The 18,775-nt window shown below is 41.4% G+C and overlaps 1 protein-coding gene across 2 annotated transcripts in view; it reads right to left on the bottom strand.

The window, feature by feature from the left end:
* LOC111153918 (CWF19 like 2, cell cycle control (S. pombe)) overlaps positions 1 to 18,775 on the bottom strand; it is a 162,646-nt gene that overhangs the window by 36,795 nt on the left and 107,076 nt on the right. The window contains exons 15-18 of one of the 2 annotated variants that reach the window (XM_022513231.1): positions 15,468 to 15,623; positions 12,929 to 13,009; positions 7,970 to 8,071; positions 5,139 to 5,277 (exon numbers count right to left, since the gene is read on the bottom strand). In XM_022513231.1, the coding sequence (XP_022368939.1) occupies positions 5,139 to 5,277; positions 7,970 to 8,071; positions 12,929 to 13,009; positions 15,468 to 15,623 (478 nt within the window). Of the gene's footprint in view, positions 1 to 4,607; positions 5,278 to 7,969; positions 8,072 to 12,928; positions 13,010 to 15,467; positions 15,624 to 18,775 lie in introns of those variants that run through there. The other variant, XM_022513230.1, reaches the window with a different exon arrangement.

Below are 18,775 nucleotides of genomic sequence, written 5' to 3'. Positions count from 1 at the left end.
TGTGCCTACCAGTTATTGTCTGCTTCTTACTACAGTATGTTTGGGGTGTGTGTGTGTGTGTGTGTGTGTGTGTGTGTGTGTGTGTAAGGGGTGCAGATCATTTGTCTCTTAAGTTCATGACTCTTCAGAATGAAGCCATGAGGAGCCTCATCTCTGTCTGAGCCTTGGGTAGATGGGATCCTGAATCTCAAGCCTAAGCCTAGTGCCCTACTGGGATAAGACTTCCTTGGGAGGAGGATCTGAATATATTTTTAATGTGAGAGAAGAGTAAATTTGCAGCCAGAGGGTAGACTATGGTGGATTAAAGGTGGCCACACTACTCCCATCAAGAGTAAGCATTAAGACTCTTCTTGTGGAAGGCAGATGGGCTATGTGACAGCTGTGACAAACAAAATACAGCCAAATGAAGCTGTGCTGATTTCCAATCCCAGGGCCTAAGACAGTGGCACCTTCTACCTCTTGTGTCTTGGAATCATCCTTTGGGACAGAAATCAGAAGACTTATAGGAAGCCCAACTACACTAAATTGGCGGATGAGAAGAGGGTGTCAGCAGCCTGTCCCAAGCTCTTCCAGTGATTCTAGTCCAGGCACCAGACTTGGGAGTGAAGGACCACTTCAACTACTCAAGCTCCAGCACACACTGTACGAAGAGCAGAGGCCCTACACATATGGTCCCCAGTCATCTCCAAATGTCTGAGCCATTCCAGCTGAGGCCCCACAAACACCATGAAGCAGAGGCGAACCATTCCGCTAAGCCCGAATCTAATTCCTCACCTCTAAAACCACAAGATACAATAAAGTAGTTGTGATAAGTAACTGGAACAGGAGGAAAATCGGGAGTTCAGTATGCATAACCTTCTTACAGATAACATACAGTAGAGGTCAACTTGATATTTAGATATAGGATTCTGGAGCTCACTGAAGAGGTCCAAAATGAAGACGTAAATTTGGGAGATATCTTACTTGTCTTGTTCCACTTTTCCTTTCTCCACAGCACTTACCACTTCTGACAGTTTCTGGATAAATTTATTTAGCACGTCTAATGTTTACTATTTATCTTCTCTGATACAATGTAAACTCCTCAAAGAAGGAATTTTTGTTTTATTCACTAATGTATTCCTTGCACACAGAACAGTAACTGGCATACAGAAAACAAATATTTGTTGGATAAATGAACTAACCTAAAAATGGTGTCTAAGACCATTTTAATGATGGCATTACCTTGGGAGAGAGACAGTGGATAGAGAAAAGAATTGAGGATGGGCATTTCCACACTTAGTGGCTGAGAAAATGAAGATGAACCAGCGAAGGAGGCTGGTAGGAGGCCACCAGTCAGGAAGCAGGAGAAATAAGAGACAGTGCTCTAGAAACAAGGAGGTGCCTCAAGTCCATCAGCGTTGCTGACAGAGCCGGGGGAACACAGAGCAGTTGCCACGTGATCTGCCCGTGGGGAAGGTACACAGAGGATGTCTTAGTAGAATGGGGAGGAGGAAGTCTAACTGAGAACAGGGGGAGAATGGAAGGAGAAGACACAGATATCATTGAAATGAGTTCTGCTGTTGACTGGAGAAGAAATATGGCTAGGGGGGATATGATGCCAGAGTTTGTTGTTGTAATATATTTTTATGTTAAAAGGAATAATCTTCCAGAGAGGGAAAAGCCTAATAACACAGGGAGAGTAGGGCCAATGGAGTAGGTGTGAAGGGATGAAATCCAGAACATAAATGAGTGGACCAGACCTAGATAAGAACAACAAAATAATTTATGTTGCCCGAGGAAAAGTAGAGTACACAGGCACAGATGCAGGTATGCTGACAGATGTGGTTGGAAATCTCTTTGATGTGGTTCTGTTTTCTCAGTAAAATAGGAAGCAAAGTCCCCCACTCAGCCAGGAGATGTGAAATAGTCCCTCAGCACTGCACTCCGCTACATTTGGCACATACCCTGCATTAGGACTTCTCATGCTTTGGGGGAAATACCTGGTAGTACAATGCTGGGTCATAGGGTAGCTCTGTTTTCAACTTTTTTAAAAAAGTTCATTTATTTATTTGACAGAGACAGTGAGGGAGGGAACACAAGCAGGGGAGTGGGAGAAGCAGCAACAGGCTCCCCACTGAGCAGGGAGCCTGATGTGGGGCTCGATCACAGGACCCTGAGACCATGACCTGAGCTGAAGGCAAACACTTAATGACTGAGCCACCTAGGTGCCCCTATTTTCAACTTCCTGAGGAACCTCCATACTGTTCTCCAGAGTGGCTGCACCAGCTTGCATTCCCACCAACAGTGTAAGAGGCTCCCCTTTGTCCATATCCTCACCAGCATCTATTGTTTCCTGACTTGTTAATTTTAGCCATTCTGACTGGTGTGAGGTACTATCTCTCTGTGGTTTTGATTTGTATTTCCCTGATGCCCAGTGATGTGGGGCATTTTTTTCATGTGTCTGTTGGCCATTTGGATGTCTTCTTTGGAGAAGCGTCTGTTCATGTCTTCTGCCCATTTCTTGATTGGATTATTTGTTCTTTGGGTGTTGAGTTTGGTAAGTTCTTTATAGATTTTAGATACTCGCCCTTTATCTATCATTTGCAAAATTTCCTCCCATTCTGTCCATTCTTTTGGCTTTGTCGACAGGTTCCTTTGCTGAGCAGAAGCTCTTTATCTTGATGAAGTCCCAGAAGTTCATTTTCCCTTTTGTTTCCCTTGCCTTTGGAGACATGTTTTGAAAGAAGTTGCTGCAGTGAGGTTGAAGAGGTTGCTGCCTGTGTTTTCCTCATGGATTTTGATGGATTCCTGTCTCACATTGAGGTCTTTCATTCATTTGGAGTCTATTTTTGTGTGTGGTGTAAGGAAATGGTCCAGTTTCATTTTTCTGCATGCGGCTGTCCAATTTTCCCAGTCCCATTTGTTGAAGACTGCCTTTCCTCCATTGGATGTTCTTTCTTGCTTTGTTGAAGATTAGTTGACCGTACAAATGTAGTGATCCAAAGAGGCAAATGAACCCCAATGTTTATAGCAGCAATGTCCACAGTAGCTAAACTATGGAAAGACCCCAGATGTCCACAGGCAGATGAATGGATAAAGAAGATGTGGTACATATATACAATGGAATACTATGCAGCCATCAAAAGAAATGAGATCTTGCCATTTTCAATGATGTGGATGGAACTAGAGGGTATTATATGCTGAGCAAAATAAGTCAGAGAAAGACAATTTTCTTATGATCTCACTGATAAGTGGAATTTAAAAACTGAGGGTTTTGGAAGAGAGGGGGGTGGAGAGATGGGTGAGCCCGGTGATGGGTATTAAGGAGAGCGCAGATTACATGAAGCACTGGGTGTTTTACACAAATGATGAATCATGGAACACTGTATGAAAAACTGTATGGTGACTAACATAATAAAAAAAAATTAAAGAATCATGAAGTTTCTTTTAAATTAAAAAAAAAAAAAAGAAACAATAGGATCATAGGGGAAGAGAGGAAAAAATGAAACAAGACAAACCAGAGAGGGAGACAAACTATAAGAGACTCTTAATCTCAGGAAATAAACTGAGGATTGCTGGGAGATGGGGGATAGGGAGAGGGTGGCTGGGTTACGGACACTGGGGAGGGTATGTGCTATGGTAAGTGCTGTGAACTGTGTAAGACTGATGAACCACAGACCTGTACACTTGGGGCAAATAATACATTATGTGTTAATTAACTGAATTTAAATTAAAAAGCGGGGGAGAACTTCTCTTGTGCTGACATTATTTATGAACGTTTCTCCTTCTCCACTAGACTATACCATAAAGGAGGGGAAGTACTTTTCTTTCTTTCTTTTTTTTTTTTTTTTTTTAAGGAGGGGAAGTACTTTTCATTCCTGCGCTACCAGCACAAAACAAAGTGCCTTGCAAACAACTGTTAACTCACAGATTAAATAAATAAACATTATACATTCCTCTAAGGCCCTGCAGTAAAGCTCAAGAATCTGGAAACAGCAGTAAAGACAACACTAGTAAGTATCTATCTGATAATTATAATTAAATTCAACTTGCAAATATTGAGAAATGGAAACCATTAAACTTCAACTTACATGTGAAATTTTAAAACTACAGTTGGGACATAAACACTTTTTAACACACCCAGGAAAGAGCCTGATGCCGATGCTGAAAAGACCCGCAGGGAGTTAGCAGTTACTCCGCAGTATGCACCACACTGACTCTAGGTCATCAACATTTCATGACCAGATGTCAACGGTCAGCTCCGAAACCCAGTATCCTTGAAAACCGGTCATAACAGAAATATCTTCCATGTTAAAAAAACAGGTGCACTCTTACAGCACGGTCATATTTTATAAGTACATGGCTTCCTCCTGACGCCAAGTGTGAGAACAAAGGAAAAATGAAGCAGCTCAGATCAAGTGCAGGGCAACACACAGGGCTCTGGACATTTAGAATTCTCTCGTTACTTACGATTTTGTAATAATACAACCCCAAAGTGACAGCTTGGCTTAAATTCTTAACTTTCAAAACCCAAATAATTGTGTTATTTGGAACAATTACCTTTTAAAATTCCCCAAATTCAAAGATGCTATTTAAAAATCCAGAAATAAAAACAAATCATGAACACATTATGCTTCACTGAATTCTTTATTATTCCTGGGACATTCTTTTTCCTTTAATAAAATAGAAGAGCCGTGACGACTGGTAGAAAAGTAAGAGCCTTTCTATAAGATGCTGTGAAAAGAAATTGCAATTACTATTGAATACGCCAATTTGGTTTAAAATATTCAAGAGAATTCAGACAACAGTCTTCACAACCTTGAAGTAGACCCACTTCCCTCTGAACCAATGATCTGCTACAACTCCCAGATAATTGTTCATAAAAGTCTTTCCACATCTTCGACTGCACAGTTCAGAACACAAGACGTAGCAGGTACAGAAGAGGAACGTGGGCGGGGCCCCCCTGCCCAGTCGCTACAGTGCAGTCTGCGGCACAAGGCAGGCAGGAAACACGACCCAGTGATGCGTGCGTGTCTGAGACCCAGCGCGCGACTTTTTCTCTCTCTGGCCGTAAGGTCAGCAGTGTAATTAGAGACAATGGAAATAAAACTGAAAGGAATGTGAAGAAGAAATTTAAAAAATCAAAGGTATGACTCAACATTTTTTACTTTTGGTGAAGTCGAATGGTTTCCACCACTGAGCAAACTGCAGGGCTTTCTTCCTCTGATCCTCAAAGCTTTCCCGGATCCCTTTCCTCCAGAGTCTTGGTTCTATATCCAGCATCCCACCAATGATTTCCTTGTAAAGAATGAGAAAAATACAGACGCAGGTCTGAAAACAGAAGGAAACTATTTCTGTTTATTCTGCTACTAAACAGTAGTTCTCTGTGAGGATGTTCAAATTTTACATACATATTAGTTTCAGGCAAAAAAAAAAATCTTATTTTCCAGTATGGAGGGTCCTCAAAAAGCTAAAAATAGAAATACCCTACAAACTAGCAATAGCACTACTAGGCATTTACCCAAAAGATACAAAATTACAGATTCGAAGGGGCACATGCACCCTGATGTTCACAGCAGCATTATCAACAGGAGCCAAACTATGGAAGCAGCCCAAGCGTCCACCGACTAAGGAATGGGTAAAGAAGATGCGGTCTACACACACACACACACACACACACACACACACACACACAGTGGAATATTACTCAGTCATAAAAAGAATGAAAATGAAATCTTGCCACTCGCAACAACATGGATAGAACCGGAGAGTATAATGCTAAGGGAAATAAGTCAGTCAGAGAGAGACAAATACTGTACGATTTCACTCAGATGTGGAATTTAAGACACAAATGAACACGGGGGGAAAAACAGAGAAGTAAACCAAGAAACAGACTCTTAACTAGAAAGAACCAGCTGATGGGGAGGTGGCAGGGAGGTGGGGGACACAGGTGATGGGGATGAAGGAGCGCACCTGAGGTGCTGAGCAGCGGGTGTCGTATGCAGGTGCTGAGTCACTGAATTCTACAGCTGAACTAATTTTGCACTGTATGTTAATTAGCTGGAATTTAAATAAAAACTTGGAGGAGAAAAATCTTCGTTTTCAATTAGTTCTAACGACGCAAACCGTCTAATTCTATGAGTGCTAGCTGTGTCTCCTGTCACGTAATGTGTCCATTTTGTTGTCTGTTAGTACATCCGCCAGAGAGGAGCACAGGGCAGAAAGAGACGGTGGAATCTGCTTATTTTGGTCCTTCCGAGCTGTTCTGGGAAAGGTGTGGAAAGAAGGTAACCAACACGCAGCAACTATGAACTGTGCTGTTGGACCGCAGGCCAAGCTCAGGCTCAAGTTCTCTCTGCCACCCCGTATATTTATAAGCAAGCTTCTTCCACTATTTTTTTGAAGATTTTATTTATTTATTTGAGAGAGAGAATGAGCATGAGAGGGGAGAAGGTCAGAGGGAGGAGCAGACTCCCCATGGAGCTGGGAGCCCGATTGGGGACTCGATCCCAGGACTCCGGGATCATGACCTGAGCTGAAGTCATTCGCTTAACCAACTGCGCCACCCAGGCGCCCTCTTCCACTATTAGCTGGAGATCTTTTATCAGGAAACAAAATCATACTTTAACTAATCTAAATAAATTAAGAATGAAAAATTATAAATCACCTTCATTTAAAAGTCACATTCCAAAGCCCTGCAAGAAATGGATTTTCATTAGTCTGCTTATTATCCTGCATGATTTCCTCATGATTCTCCTCCTGTGCTGTTAGCTACAGAAATAAACGCGACTTAGGCTTGTGGGTATCCATGCACACAAGGTTATGGGGGAGACATGTAATGCGTAAGGGCGACACAGGAAAACGCTGGACTCACGGTTATATTCTGCACATTCGGTCTCCTACAGGGCTGTGTGGTGAGATCTTGGACAACATTTTAACACTGTTTACCAGGAGGACCTACCGTGTTCAAGCAAGTACCAAGTACCGCAGGGGATGCCAAGAGAACTGGCATACAGCTACGTGCCTTCCGAGAACTGAGCCCAGAATGGGGGGCTGAGGAAGAAAAGCCAAACTACGCACAAAACCATCTTAGAAAGCAGATGAGGTAAACACCAAAGCAGACTATATGGAGACTCAATAACAGAGGAGTCTATTTTTGGGTAATTCAGAAAAAGCTTCATGGAAAAGGAAACCTTCTTCACTGACAAACAAACAAAGGGACCAGTGGAGACAGTAATTTCTGGAAAACATGAGCAGAAAGACCTGAGCTACGCCTGATTAAAAAGGCACTTCTGGAACTATGATTTGCTCAGACTGTATTACTCCTTCAGCGGTCACATGATCTTCATTCCAGTCCCTGATACAAACTTACACACTTCCCAGATACTCAGCAGGCCCTGAACGTACGGGCTGCACCCCGCAGGGCGCTCTGCCGTGACGACAAGTACTGGCAGTCTAGAGCGACCCTCGCACACCGGCCCGGGTACCTGGGAATGGAGTGAGACAATGTGTATATTCTTCTCAGACCACAAGGCACTTCGCTACGCGTGAGGGGGTCGACTGCAACTGCGAACGAGAGGAGCTTGCACCCCTGGTTCTGTCTGAAGCTTAGCCTCTTCATCCATAAGGTGACCAGAGCGACAGCAGCTCCAGAACGGAGTGCTCCGAACAGGACGCGCTCACCAGCAGCTCTCTGTGAGCATGGACGGTTGTCACCCTTCCTGGCACAAGGCTGGCCGGCTCCACAGGCAAGCAACCACCAGCACCCGGACCGTGTCTGTAAATGTTGGATTGCCCAGTGACAATCCTGACTGTTATGAATATTCTGGAATATTTTTCTTAATAGTTTCTAGCTTCTTCCTCTAAGAACTGGATGGAACAGTACTCACCATCTTCACTCTATATTGTGCCCAAAGTTTCAAGTTCCCTTTGGAAGAAAAGTGTTACCAAATTGCTAACCCCTGGAATTTTATTAAATCTGTGAGCATACCTTTCCAAAGTAATGAGGGAATTTGTGCTGATCTTCAATGACATGGGCAAACCCTCCTTGGAGGCCAAAATCCACAGCGAAGTAAGGTAAGCCTCTGGGTACCTAAACAAACAGATAAATCACACATGAGCACAGTGTGGCATCAGAAAGTTCCTGAGTCCCTTCTCCTGCTCTGAGACATGACAGTAATTAAGCACCCCTCTAAGACAAATGTATATAATAAATTTCCAACTCTAGAACTACTTAGGCAATGACCTAACTCTCAAAGCGAAACATTTCATTTGGTAACCTTTCAGCCAGACAGCTCTTCATAACATCCAGCAATTATAATCAAAACCAACTATTTTCCTGTCTTTGGGGAAAACAGGAAAGAAAAGGTACCATTTTTTTCCTTAGACTACAAAGAGAATAAGGATCTGGTTTCTTGTATTTCCCTCACAAAGCAGAACAGGGAGAGGCATACCCATCTACATAGAGCTTTGTTTATAACCTGAGACTTTACTACTACTGATTTACCAAAGATAAACTAAACCCAGACAATCTCATTTTTTGATTAACTGAAAAAATGGGTTTAACAATAGTTCATCAACCTCATTTCAAAGTTTATACAGGATTAACTATTATCTTTTCTTCTCTCCTTTCTACACACACACACACACACACACACACACACACACACACTCAGAGTTTGAACTCTACCTTGATTGGAAAAAGTCCATAATTTCTGGCTTTATCAATTAAGTAGATCTGTGTCCTTGCAAGTTTTCCCTCCAATCCCTAATTCTGTCACTACACATTATGCAAGTGGGTCGTGATCCTAGTATACAGTTGGCACTTATGCATTTTTGACACTGAATCACACATCTATTTAACTATATGTATTTTATATTGTGTCCTTGAGAAGGCATGACTTGGAAGGAGATAATACAGTATGGTGGAAAGATAGTGGTCATCATTAAATAATATAGAGCAGTTAAAATTAGGGCTTAGAGTTGTTCATGTTATAGGAAAAGCATAAGAAAAAAATCAGTTTACAAAACAGTATATAACATAAAATGCAGAGAAGTGGGTAGCTGTTTTGTGCCTTTGTTTTTTTTGTATTTTTACATTTTTAATATACGATAAACATGTATGACCTAGAGAAGAAAAAACAAAGTCAAAAGACAGTCAAGGAGTCGACCACAGCTCTGCTTCTTAGACTTCTGTAACCCCAGGCAAGTAATTTAACATTTCTGACTCTCATGACAACTGGAAGGATGAACTAGGAGAAGGCTCGTAAAGGGCCTAACCCAATGCATGGCAAAGAGAAGGTTCTTCAAACACTACAGCCTCTTCTGTCTTCCAAACAACAGTGCTTTGTCCAAACATGGTGGTCAAAGAAAAAAGGAGTCAAACACTACAGCCTCTTCTGTCTTCCAAAAAACAGTGCTTTGTCCAAACATGGTGGTCAAAGAAAAAAGGACAGAAGGCTCCGGGAGAATATTTCTGTCATCTGAAGAAGGCCAGCACATGTCAATCATGAGTGGGAATGGCTACAATGATACAGAACTACATCAACTAACCGACAGTACTTCGAGGGAAAGAGAGAACTTGAGGAAGCGATCTGTGATGACGCTGCCCATGCCTTCTGCTCACATTACGCTGTATTTGGCAGAATAATGGCCCTAAAATATGTCAGTGTTCTAATCCCCTATTTGCCTCCTATGGCAGAGGGACTTCCTAGGTGCAGTCAATTTATGGATACTGAAAGGAGGAGATATCCTGAAATGGGCCCACATGGGCCCAATGCAATCACAAGGATACTTGTAAGAAAGAGTCAGGAGAGTCACTGTCAGAGAAAGCCTGGAAAATCCCACACTGCTGGATTTGAAGATAAAGGTAGGAACCACATGTCATGCAATGTAGGAGGCTTCTAGGACCTGGAGAAGGGAAGGAAACGGATTCTTCCCTGTGGCTTCCAGAAGGAATGCAGGCCTGCTAACTCCTTGATTTCAGTCCAATGAAACCCATTTCGTATTTGGGACCCCCAGAATTATAAGATAATAAATATGCATTCATTTAAAACACTAAGTCTGTGGTAATTTGTGACATCACCAGTAGGAAATGAACTTACACACCAAGAGTCTCAACAGCCTGTGATGTGACCGCCGGACTTTTCCTACTGGTACACAAGGGACAGGAGCTGCCAGGGGCCTCTCTGTTCCCTCCCCACAGGCCACAGAAGGGAGAACCTGCCGTCCTGCCAGAACAGCTGTGAGAGATACTGACAGAATTATGGCAAAACACTCATGGTAAAAAACAAGCAAAACAACAAAACCACCAGGAATATTAGAATTTTCCCCTTTTATACTCCAGATATCACTCCTGACTTCCTGTAATTGTCCTTGAGTTTGAAGGTCTCTGGGTAAACCCGAAGTTTCCTTGACATGTACCTTCCTCAGTTTTAGAAATCCCTAAGTGTGCTTTTCAATTAGTTATTACAAAATTAAACTTAAAATCATACTATTTAAAAGTTCAGGAAGAATTCACAGGAAATCTCAATAAAATAGCCTTGTGAAAAATGAATACTTTTCTTGACAAGTTCATTAGGAACATGCAGCTGCTCTGCAGCAAACACACAGATATCCCTTGTTTGTTTCCATGAACTTCACACAAACTTCATGCAAGCAAAGAAATTAAGATCCAGAAAGGAAAAAAAAAATGGGCATTAAAAAGAAAGGCTATCCTCACCACATAAAATATAAGTCAACAAAGAATCAGAATGAATTAGCAGTATGTAAATCTCTGCTAGAAGCCAAGGATCTACTTGGGGGTGGGGGGGAAATTCACCCCACCCCATGAAGCAGATAAACACTTATGAAACTACCAAGACACAGAGCTTGAAAAATAAGTATAATGAGGTTCTTCCAGAATAAAAATAACATTAAAGTAAGTCAAGATTTTCACTTTGTGCTCAGAAACACTTTCATCATTTTCAAAAGACAGTGGAAAGCTTGTTGACTTAAAAAGTGACCTCCTTTGGAATTATTCCTAACACGCAAGTTCTCTTCCAGTTCCATCCACATAATTGCCAAATCCTAAAGCTAAGAGGTCATCTGGCTCATTCCCTCTCTGCTGTGACTCGCAGGTAGGTGGTGACTTAGAAAAGGCAGCTGTTGGTATCTTCGCAAAGCTTTAAAGTAGAATGCACAACTACCATTCCTACAAAGACTGGTTTCTCATTTTCCATATTGGTTAATATTAAAGCCCTCAAGGTATTTAACTCAAGTCCTGTGCATGTTCTAATATCTAGAATAGGTACTAGATGGTTTACCCGTAAGACACTGCATATACAGAGTAATGAATGGAGAATAATACATTTCTTCTATAATTTCTACTTGGAAATATTTTCAAACACCATTAATATCAGGTTATAAAAGAATATTTAATGGCAATGGAGATGTGAGAAGTGAAAAACTCAGGCACAACAAATATGCCTACGTTAGATACTTTTTTCGACAGAGTCACAGAAAACAAACAAAGAGGACGTTTGGGAGGAATGGTTTTTGTTTTGTTCTTAAATGTATTGTCTGGTCCAATTCAACAGCAAGTAGAGAGAAGAAGGCTGGAGACAATGTTTTACCTTTGAATTAAAACTATCTTCAGTAATACAATGAAATTTCAATCTTCTGACTAAGATACTATAAATGTAATAAGAAATCCTCAGTTAGTTTATTTATCAGGAGTTTGGCTTTCCAAAAGGAGAAACAGAAGGAAAATAGGCTAGTGTCATCTACTAGAACATGGGTCAGCATATTTTTAAAAAAACTTCTTAAAGTTTTAATTTAGGGGCACCTGGGTGGCTCAGAGGGTTAAGCCTCTGCCTTTGGCTCAGGTCATGATTTCAGGGTCCTGGGATCGAGCCCCGCATCAGGCTCTCTGCTCAGTGGTGAGGCTGCTTCCTCCCTTCTCTCTGCCTGCCTCTCTGCCTACTTGTGATCTCTCTCTCTTGTCAAATAAATAAATAAAATCTTTAAAAAAAAGTTTTAATTTAAATAAAATATTCTGGACTTTGCAGATTATATGGTCTCTGTTGCAACACTCAGCTCTGCCCTCGTGGCATAAAAGCTTCCAAAACAACACAGAACCAAGTGGTGCAGCTGTGCTCCAACACAACGTCATTCACACACTCAGCAGCGGGACAACAGTACAGGCTGAAATGCCCCACCCCCCACCCCGGACCCGAAGCCCCCCGGGGTCCACGGTCCTCTCTGTTCTATTCCGTTGCGTATAGGAGTGCCTGGTAAGTAGCTGTCACTCAACTAGCAACTGTACAATAAATAACTTCATGAATAGAAGAACAATAAGGAATCCACAGTTCTGTTCTACTACATTTAGATTTCTAGAAAAGAGAGAGGTCATTGCAGGAGTATTCAACTCAAGCGTAGAGTGTCTAAGAGATGATCTAGCAAATCAAGACTAACTGGGAAACACGGTTAGTAAACTTCACCAAAGAATAATGAAGCCATAATCTAACTCAACCACTGTTTTACAGGAACCTAACAGGAGTCTCTGTACAAAGGAAAAAAGAAAATGAAGAGGAGCCTGTAGGAGAATATTTCCCTCACTGTAATTCGAGCAACAAGAAGGCCCCTCTCACACGTGTCCCACAGGGGCAGCAAAGCCCAGGATGGAAGCTCCTCCCGCTGAGTGTGATGCTGTCATCGCCAGTTAGAGGCACTACATGGGCACAGGGCCGGGAGGTCAGGAACACATAACACAGAAACATTTGAATAAATGAGCATTTGCTAGACCAAGTAGGATGAAAATAATCTCTTATTCTTAGAACTCCTTCACCTTTGGTCACTCAGCCAAATGGTCTCTTTCTCAAATACGATGTGAAAATTAATGAAGATCCTAAGATCCTAAGTACCAGGATCATTTCTTATACAAGGTAGGGGGAGGCGGGGAGACACTTACAGACTTTCTGATGTCTTTTGAAGAGAGATCGATCAATTTCTTATTCATAGACCATTCTTCGTCAGACTCCATTATGGCTTTCTAAGAAAAAGACATTTATCAATGAAAAAGTAGTTTATAAGCAAATACAAAAAGATAGTTTAAAAGTAAAGTAATATAGTGAATTAATCAAAGAATATTATAACGGTAGTTCATTATTTTGAATGGTTAAGGCTTTCATTTGTTATTTAAAATTGGACCTTCTTGGGGTGCCTGGTGGCTCAGTGGGTTAAAGCCTCTGCCTTTGGCTCAGGTCATGATCTCAGGGTCCTGGGATCGAGCCCCGCGTCAGGCTCTCTGCTCAGCGGGGAGCCTGCTTCACCCTCTCTCTGTCTCTGCCTGCCTCTCTGCCTACTTGTGATCTCGGTCTGTCAAATAAATAAATAAAATCTTAAAAAAATAAAATAAAATAAAATTGGACAGTCTTGATTTTTTGAAAGTCCTTTCTTTAGCCAAGATATTATTTTACTCATTCTTAATTCTTGTACTAACTTCAAGCCCAACTTTACATGACAAACACAATCCTTAATAAGACTAAGCAGTTTAATATTGAACATAAGTTTGCAAATATTAAAGTTCACAACTTCCTTAGCTCATTCATAAAAATCTATTCAAATAAACTTGTTTAGTTTGACTGCCCTTTTCCAAATATCAAGAGTGATTTATACACTCTCTGGCAACCAAGCACTTGAACTAGCTCTGGCCCTATCACAAAGCAGTAAAAATGCAGGGAAAGAAAAAATACACAGAAATGGCATTATAAGACTTTCTAGGCTAAGCAATAGAACTAGTATTTATGGCAAAGAAATATTTAGTAGAAAAGCCGGGATAATGAGTACAAAATACTCTCATTTTTGTACAGTTACCATTATTAATGAAGCAAATCTTAAACCTACAATTAACATTCAAATAAGCCCAATTTCAAAACATCAGCTATACGGCTGTTCCGTATTTAACAGGCATGAGCTGGCGCTTGTGTTGCCACTAGACGGTAGCATATTCAATATAAAACTGAAGCCAGGTCAAGTAAGTGCATCTTCACTGATCAGGCAGGAGGCTCAGTGCAGAAGTGACCCAGCCTCCTACTGATGGCAACTCTGCAGCCAACAGGAGCTGACAGCGGCTGTTTCACACCCTGCCCTATTACCTCAATGCCGACAGCCACGATCACCTAAGACTCTCCTGAGGAAGTGCCAAAAAAAAATTTGTTTTTTAAGAAAAGTATAATAACCTCTTTCCCACCTGATTCTGTTTAACATAGAACTAGCCTGGGTTTGGGGATTATCCAGCTCATTCTATTTTAACAGTATAATCCTTAAAATCCAAGAGTCAGTTGTTTTTAAAAATCTCTAGAGAGGGGTACCTGGGTGGCTCAGTCAGTTAAGTGTCCAACTCTTGATCTCAGCTCAGGTCTTGAACTTGAGGTCATGAGTTCAAGCCCCGCGCTGGGCTCCACACTAAGTGTGGAGCTGACTTAAAAAAATACCTTGAGGCACCTGGGTGGCTCAGTCGCTTAGGCAGCTGACTCTTTGATTTTGGCTCAGGTTATGATCTCGGTGTCCTGGGGGTCAGGCTCTGTGCTCAGCGGGGAGTCTGCTTGACGATTCTTTCTCCCTCTCCCCGTCTCATGCATGCATGCGTCCTCTCTCTCTCAAGTAAATCAATAAATCTTAGAAAAAAATCTCTACAGAGAAGGTAGACTTTCATTGTCTCATTAACCTTAATAGGTCTTATAATCTTTCTTATTGGGATGTACAGTCCATATTAATGAACTTGACCATCCTGTATTGTCTAAATGTTGCATTGGAAAGTCTTTCTATAGCACTTTGCAACCATGACCTCCTTTGTTCACTGCACGTGTTACTAATTCACACATGGCTCTACACATAAGCATTTATGCTCGTCTCTAAGTCACACTGCATTCAGCTCAGTAGCAAACCATGCTATTCAGTAAAAGCTCCCTGAATATTACAGTGACACTTGACTGATTAAAAACTCTAGTAACTGCATGTCCAAAAAATGTACGTAAAGGCTGGACACTGGTTTCTTCTGACAAATAGCACAATGAGGTATTAAATACTAAAAGAGCAGTAACTTATCTCAGCAATTGTAACCTGTACTATTTGTATGTAACTATTGTTAGGTCTTGTGAATTTCAGTAGGTTTTCTAGAATTAGGACTATAATTCTGACTTGAAAGTACTTCAATGGAAAACCCTGATTTTTCACTTGAGAAACGAGAAATTGAAATAGAAACTATAAAGGACCACTTGACAGTTTATTCATACTTATAAATAAGCATGCTTTTTACAGGTCAAAGTTCTAAATGTCTCTCCACAGAATTTTGTAATACAGCAGAATTTTTTTTTGTGCTTTACTTCATTTCGTTAGATGAAATTTGATATAAGTACATAGGAAAAAAAAACAAGAAAAAAGGTAACCATATTCGTAAAACAGCAAGGTAATGGAAAACTATGCATGCAAAGACGATCCCCAAATACCTTAAAATAGATGGGAGCCATCTCGCCCACTTCCTTCGGAAGAGGAATGCACTCATACACCATATGACAATGCTTCTTCATACCCATGTATGTTTCCAAAAAGACGCAGTCCAGTCCTTTATCTTCAAACATCTTTACCAATGATTTTCTGAACATCTGAAGGAAGGAACATGGCTAGGTAAATAAAGCACTTGCAAAAATACAAACTATGAAAACAGTAAAAGGTAAACTCAATCCCTTTAAAATAAAAAATAAGTAGCAAGTTGAATTCTGTACTGTTACCTTATAGTTACTTTACTTTCTAAACCTACTACATAATTTCACATATTTAAGCAACATTTCTTTAAAAATTGGAACTACTCTGCACAGTTTTCTGTATATATTGGAAATGGTTCCAATAAACTAAAATAAGTAAAGGAAGAGAGAAAAACAAACTCAAGTAGTAAAATATGCGGAACTGACAGTAAAATCAGAGGAAAACATCCACAAGCCAAAAAAGGTCCTCCTAGAAGGCAGGCATGGAATTTCCTGCCAATCGTCTGCCTGGGCTCACAGCATCTCTCTCTGCTGGTTCCCATGTATGTCTGCCGACCCTTCACCGGTAACCTTGCGCATTCAAGTGGTCCCCTATTTTCACAGAGAATCGTGTTCTAGCAAATGTATGAAAGCCAAACATGCTAAAGTTGAAAAGTAAGAGTGTTTTCTTTTCCCAAAGAACTACATTGTTATAACATCCCTCCTTCCTGCTATCTTCTATAGCCTATTTCCTTATTTCACACTCGTAGGCCTGGGGGACAGCTGTTTGTGGAGCTCAGACGTGCAGTCTGGGACGTCCACACGGATTCATGGGACAGCCTGTGTAGAGCAGGATGAAGCCAGGGGTTTCAGCGGGGGAAGGAAGGGGGCCAGGCTGAAGACTAGGAGCCAGAAGCCAACTCCCCACCACCACCAAGGTGTCTAAGAATCCTAAATTCAAACGTGGCCTTGTGGAGTGTCATATGTTTGTAAAGTACTACTATATTTGCCTAAGGAGGAGGAAGAAGCATTTTTTACTTAGATTTGTGAGCTGATTTATAACTTTCAAATATTTAAAATTTTTAAATTATGATTGTAGATCACATTGAAGAAAATACAGAGAGATCCCATATACCTTTAACCCAGTTTCCCCCAATGGTAACACATTACAAAACCGCAGTACAATATCACAACCAGGATATCGACATGGATACAGTCAAGAAACAGAGCAACTCCAGCCCCATGAGGATCCCTCCCACCGCCTGCTCACAGCCACATTCTCTCCCATCACAGCAGCCGCCACCAGTGGGCTCTCTGCTTCTGTAACCCTAGCATTTCCAGTGTTCTATAAATGCAATCACAACATCTTTTGAGGTTGCTTTTCTTCACTCAGCATGACTCCCCAGAGATTCAACCAGGCTGTCATTCAGACACTGTCCAGGACAGCCACGTGGAGACGGGTGCGCAGACTCCCCACCCAGCCTCCACTGACACCCGGAACGTGAGAGGCGACTGTTTGTGGCTGCATAGGGGACGGGAGTTCTGGGATTCTGCCAGGTCTCCCATAATCACTTATTACTGATCATTCATTGTTTTTCTGTTTTATATTCATTTTATAAAATAAGCAAATAGAAAAAAAAAGAAATGAAGTAACTGTAACCTGATGTCAACTAGAAAGACACCTACTAAGCAACGGATACAGGATATGCTTTTTGTTTCTGACCATAGCTACAGAGAAGTCCGACACAGTCTCTTTACTGTAGACTCCATTTGTTGGTAAACCCCAAAGCCTTGGCGAATAGCCTACGGGGCTGCAGACTTTCCACCTGTAATCTCATTATAAGGTGACCATGAGATAAATCATTATAAATGATTAAAGATGATTGTTTCCCCTTTTAAAAATTCTCTGACGTGGGCGCCTGGATGGCTCAGTGGGTTAAGCCGCTGCCTTCGGCTCAGGTCATGATCTCAGGGTCCTGGGATCGAGTCCCACATCTGGCTCTCTGCTCGGCAGGGAGCCTGCTTCCCTCCCCCCTCCTCTGCCTGCCTCTACGTCTACTTGTGATCTCTCTCTGTCAAATAAATAAATAAAATCTTTTAAAAAAAAATTCTCTGACGTTGGTACTAGATAAAATTAAATTAATGGAGACACTGCACACACAAAGGAGGTTAAATTATGATAAAAAATAAAAAAATATAAACTATTGACCTGGATAGCTACATGGTAAAATTAATCATTCAAATTTTGCAGTTGCCAAAGCTCTAATTTGATTTCTGCAGATTAAAAAAACCCTTCCCCCAAAAGCTGTTCTCATTAAACTATTTCACTTTCCTCTTCCTAAGCAAAAAAAAGACGACTAAATTTCCCAGCCTCCCTGGGACTTGGGTGGAGACATATTTAATTCTGGGCAATGGAATGCATATAGAAATGGCAGTGCCACTTGCGTGACAAGTGGCTTATGTGTCACTTGAAACAGGTAAGGGTTAGTGTGCCTTTGTATTCATTTTCTTTCATCCAAGGGGCTGAAAGAGAAGGACTCCACCACAGGAGAGCCTTATCATGGAAGGAGTGTGGATACCTGACTGAATGTCTACAGGCAATCTGCCTTGGAGAACTGCCCAACCCACACGGGAATAAGACATAAGAAATTAACTTTGGGGGCACCTGGGTGGCTCAGTCGGTTGGGCGTCTGCCTTCAGCTCAGGTGATGATCTCAGGGTCCCGTGATCGAGCTCTGCATTGGGCTCCCTGCTTAGCAGGAAGTCTGCTGGGTGGGGGGATGCTCTCCCCGCTCTGCCCCGCCACTCTGTGTTCATGTATTCTCTCTCTCTCACTCTCTTTCTCGAATAAAAAATTCTTAAAAAAAAAAAAGAAAGAAATGCCCCCTTGCTGTCTCCAGCACTGTGAATTAGGTTTTGTTTGCAACAGCAGCGAAGAACGTTAACCACATTCTTCCCTCCACTCAACTGTATGTCCCAACTGTTACCTTCATAGGCCTTGTATCACATGCACAAAAAAATTAAAACACAAAACCTAATGGGAATATACAACTGGTTCTGTAACCTAGGTTTTTAGATTGTCTCTATTTTGTTACTATGTTTCTGAATTCTTATTATGAATATATTCAATTAATTGTTATTTATTTCATTACTAAGTTTTGTGGTAAGATAATCTTACATGTTAGAAAAAGGAAAATTGGGGCACCTGGGTGGCTCAGGTCATGAACTCAGGGCCCTGGGATCAAGTGCAGCATTGGCTCCCTGCTCAGCGGGGAGTCTTGCTTCTCTCTCCC

This window comes from Enhydra lutris, unplaced genomic scaffold (genome assembly GCF_002288905.1).
Source record: "Enhydra lutris kenyoni isolate GAN:26980312 unplaced genomic scaffold, ASM228890v2 scaffoldscaffold34, whole genome shotgun sequence".
Taxonomy (NCBI): Eukaryota; Metazoa; Chordata; class Mammalia; order Carnivora; family Mustelidae; genus Enhydra; species Enhydra lutris.
This window is presented reverse-complemented; position numbering and strand designations above follow the sequence as displayed.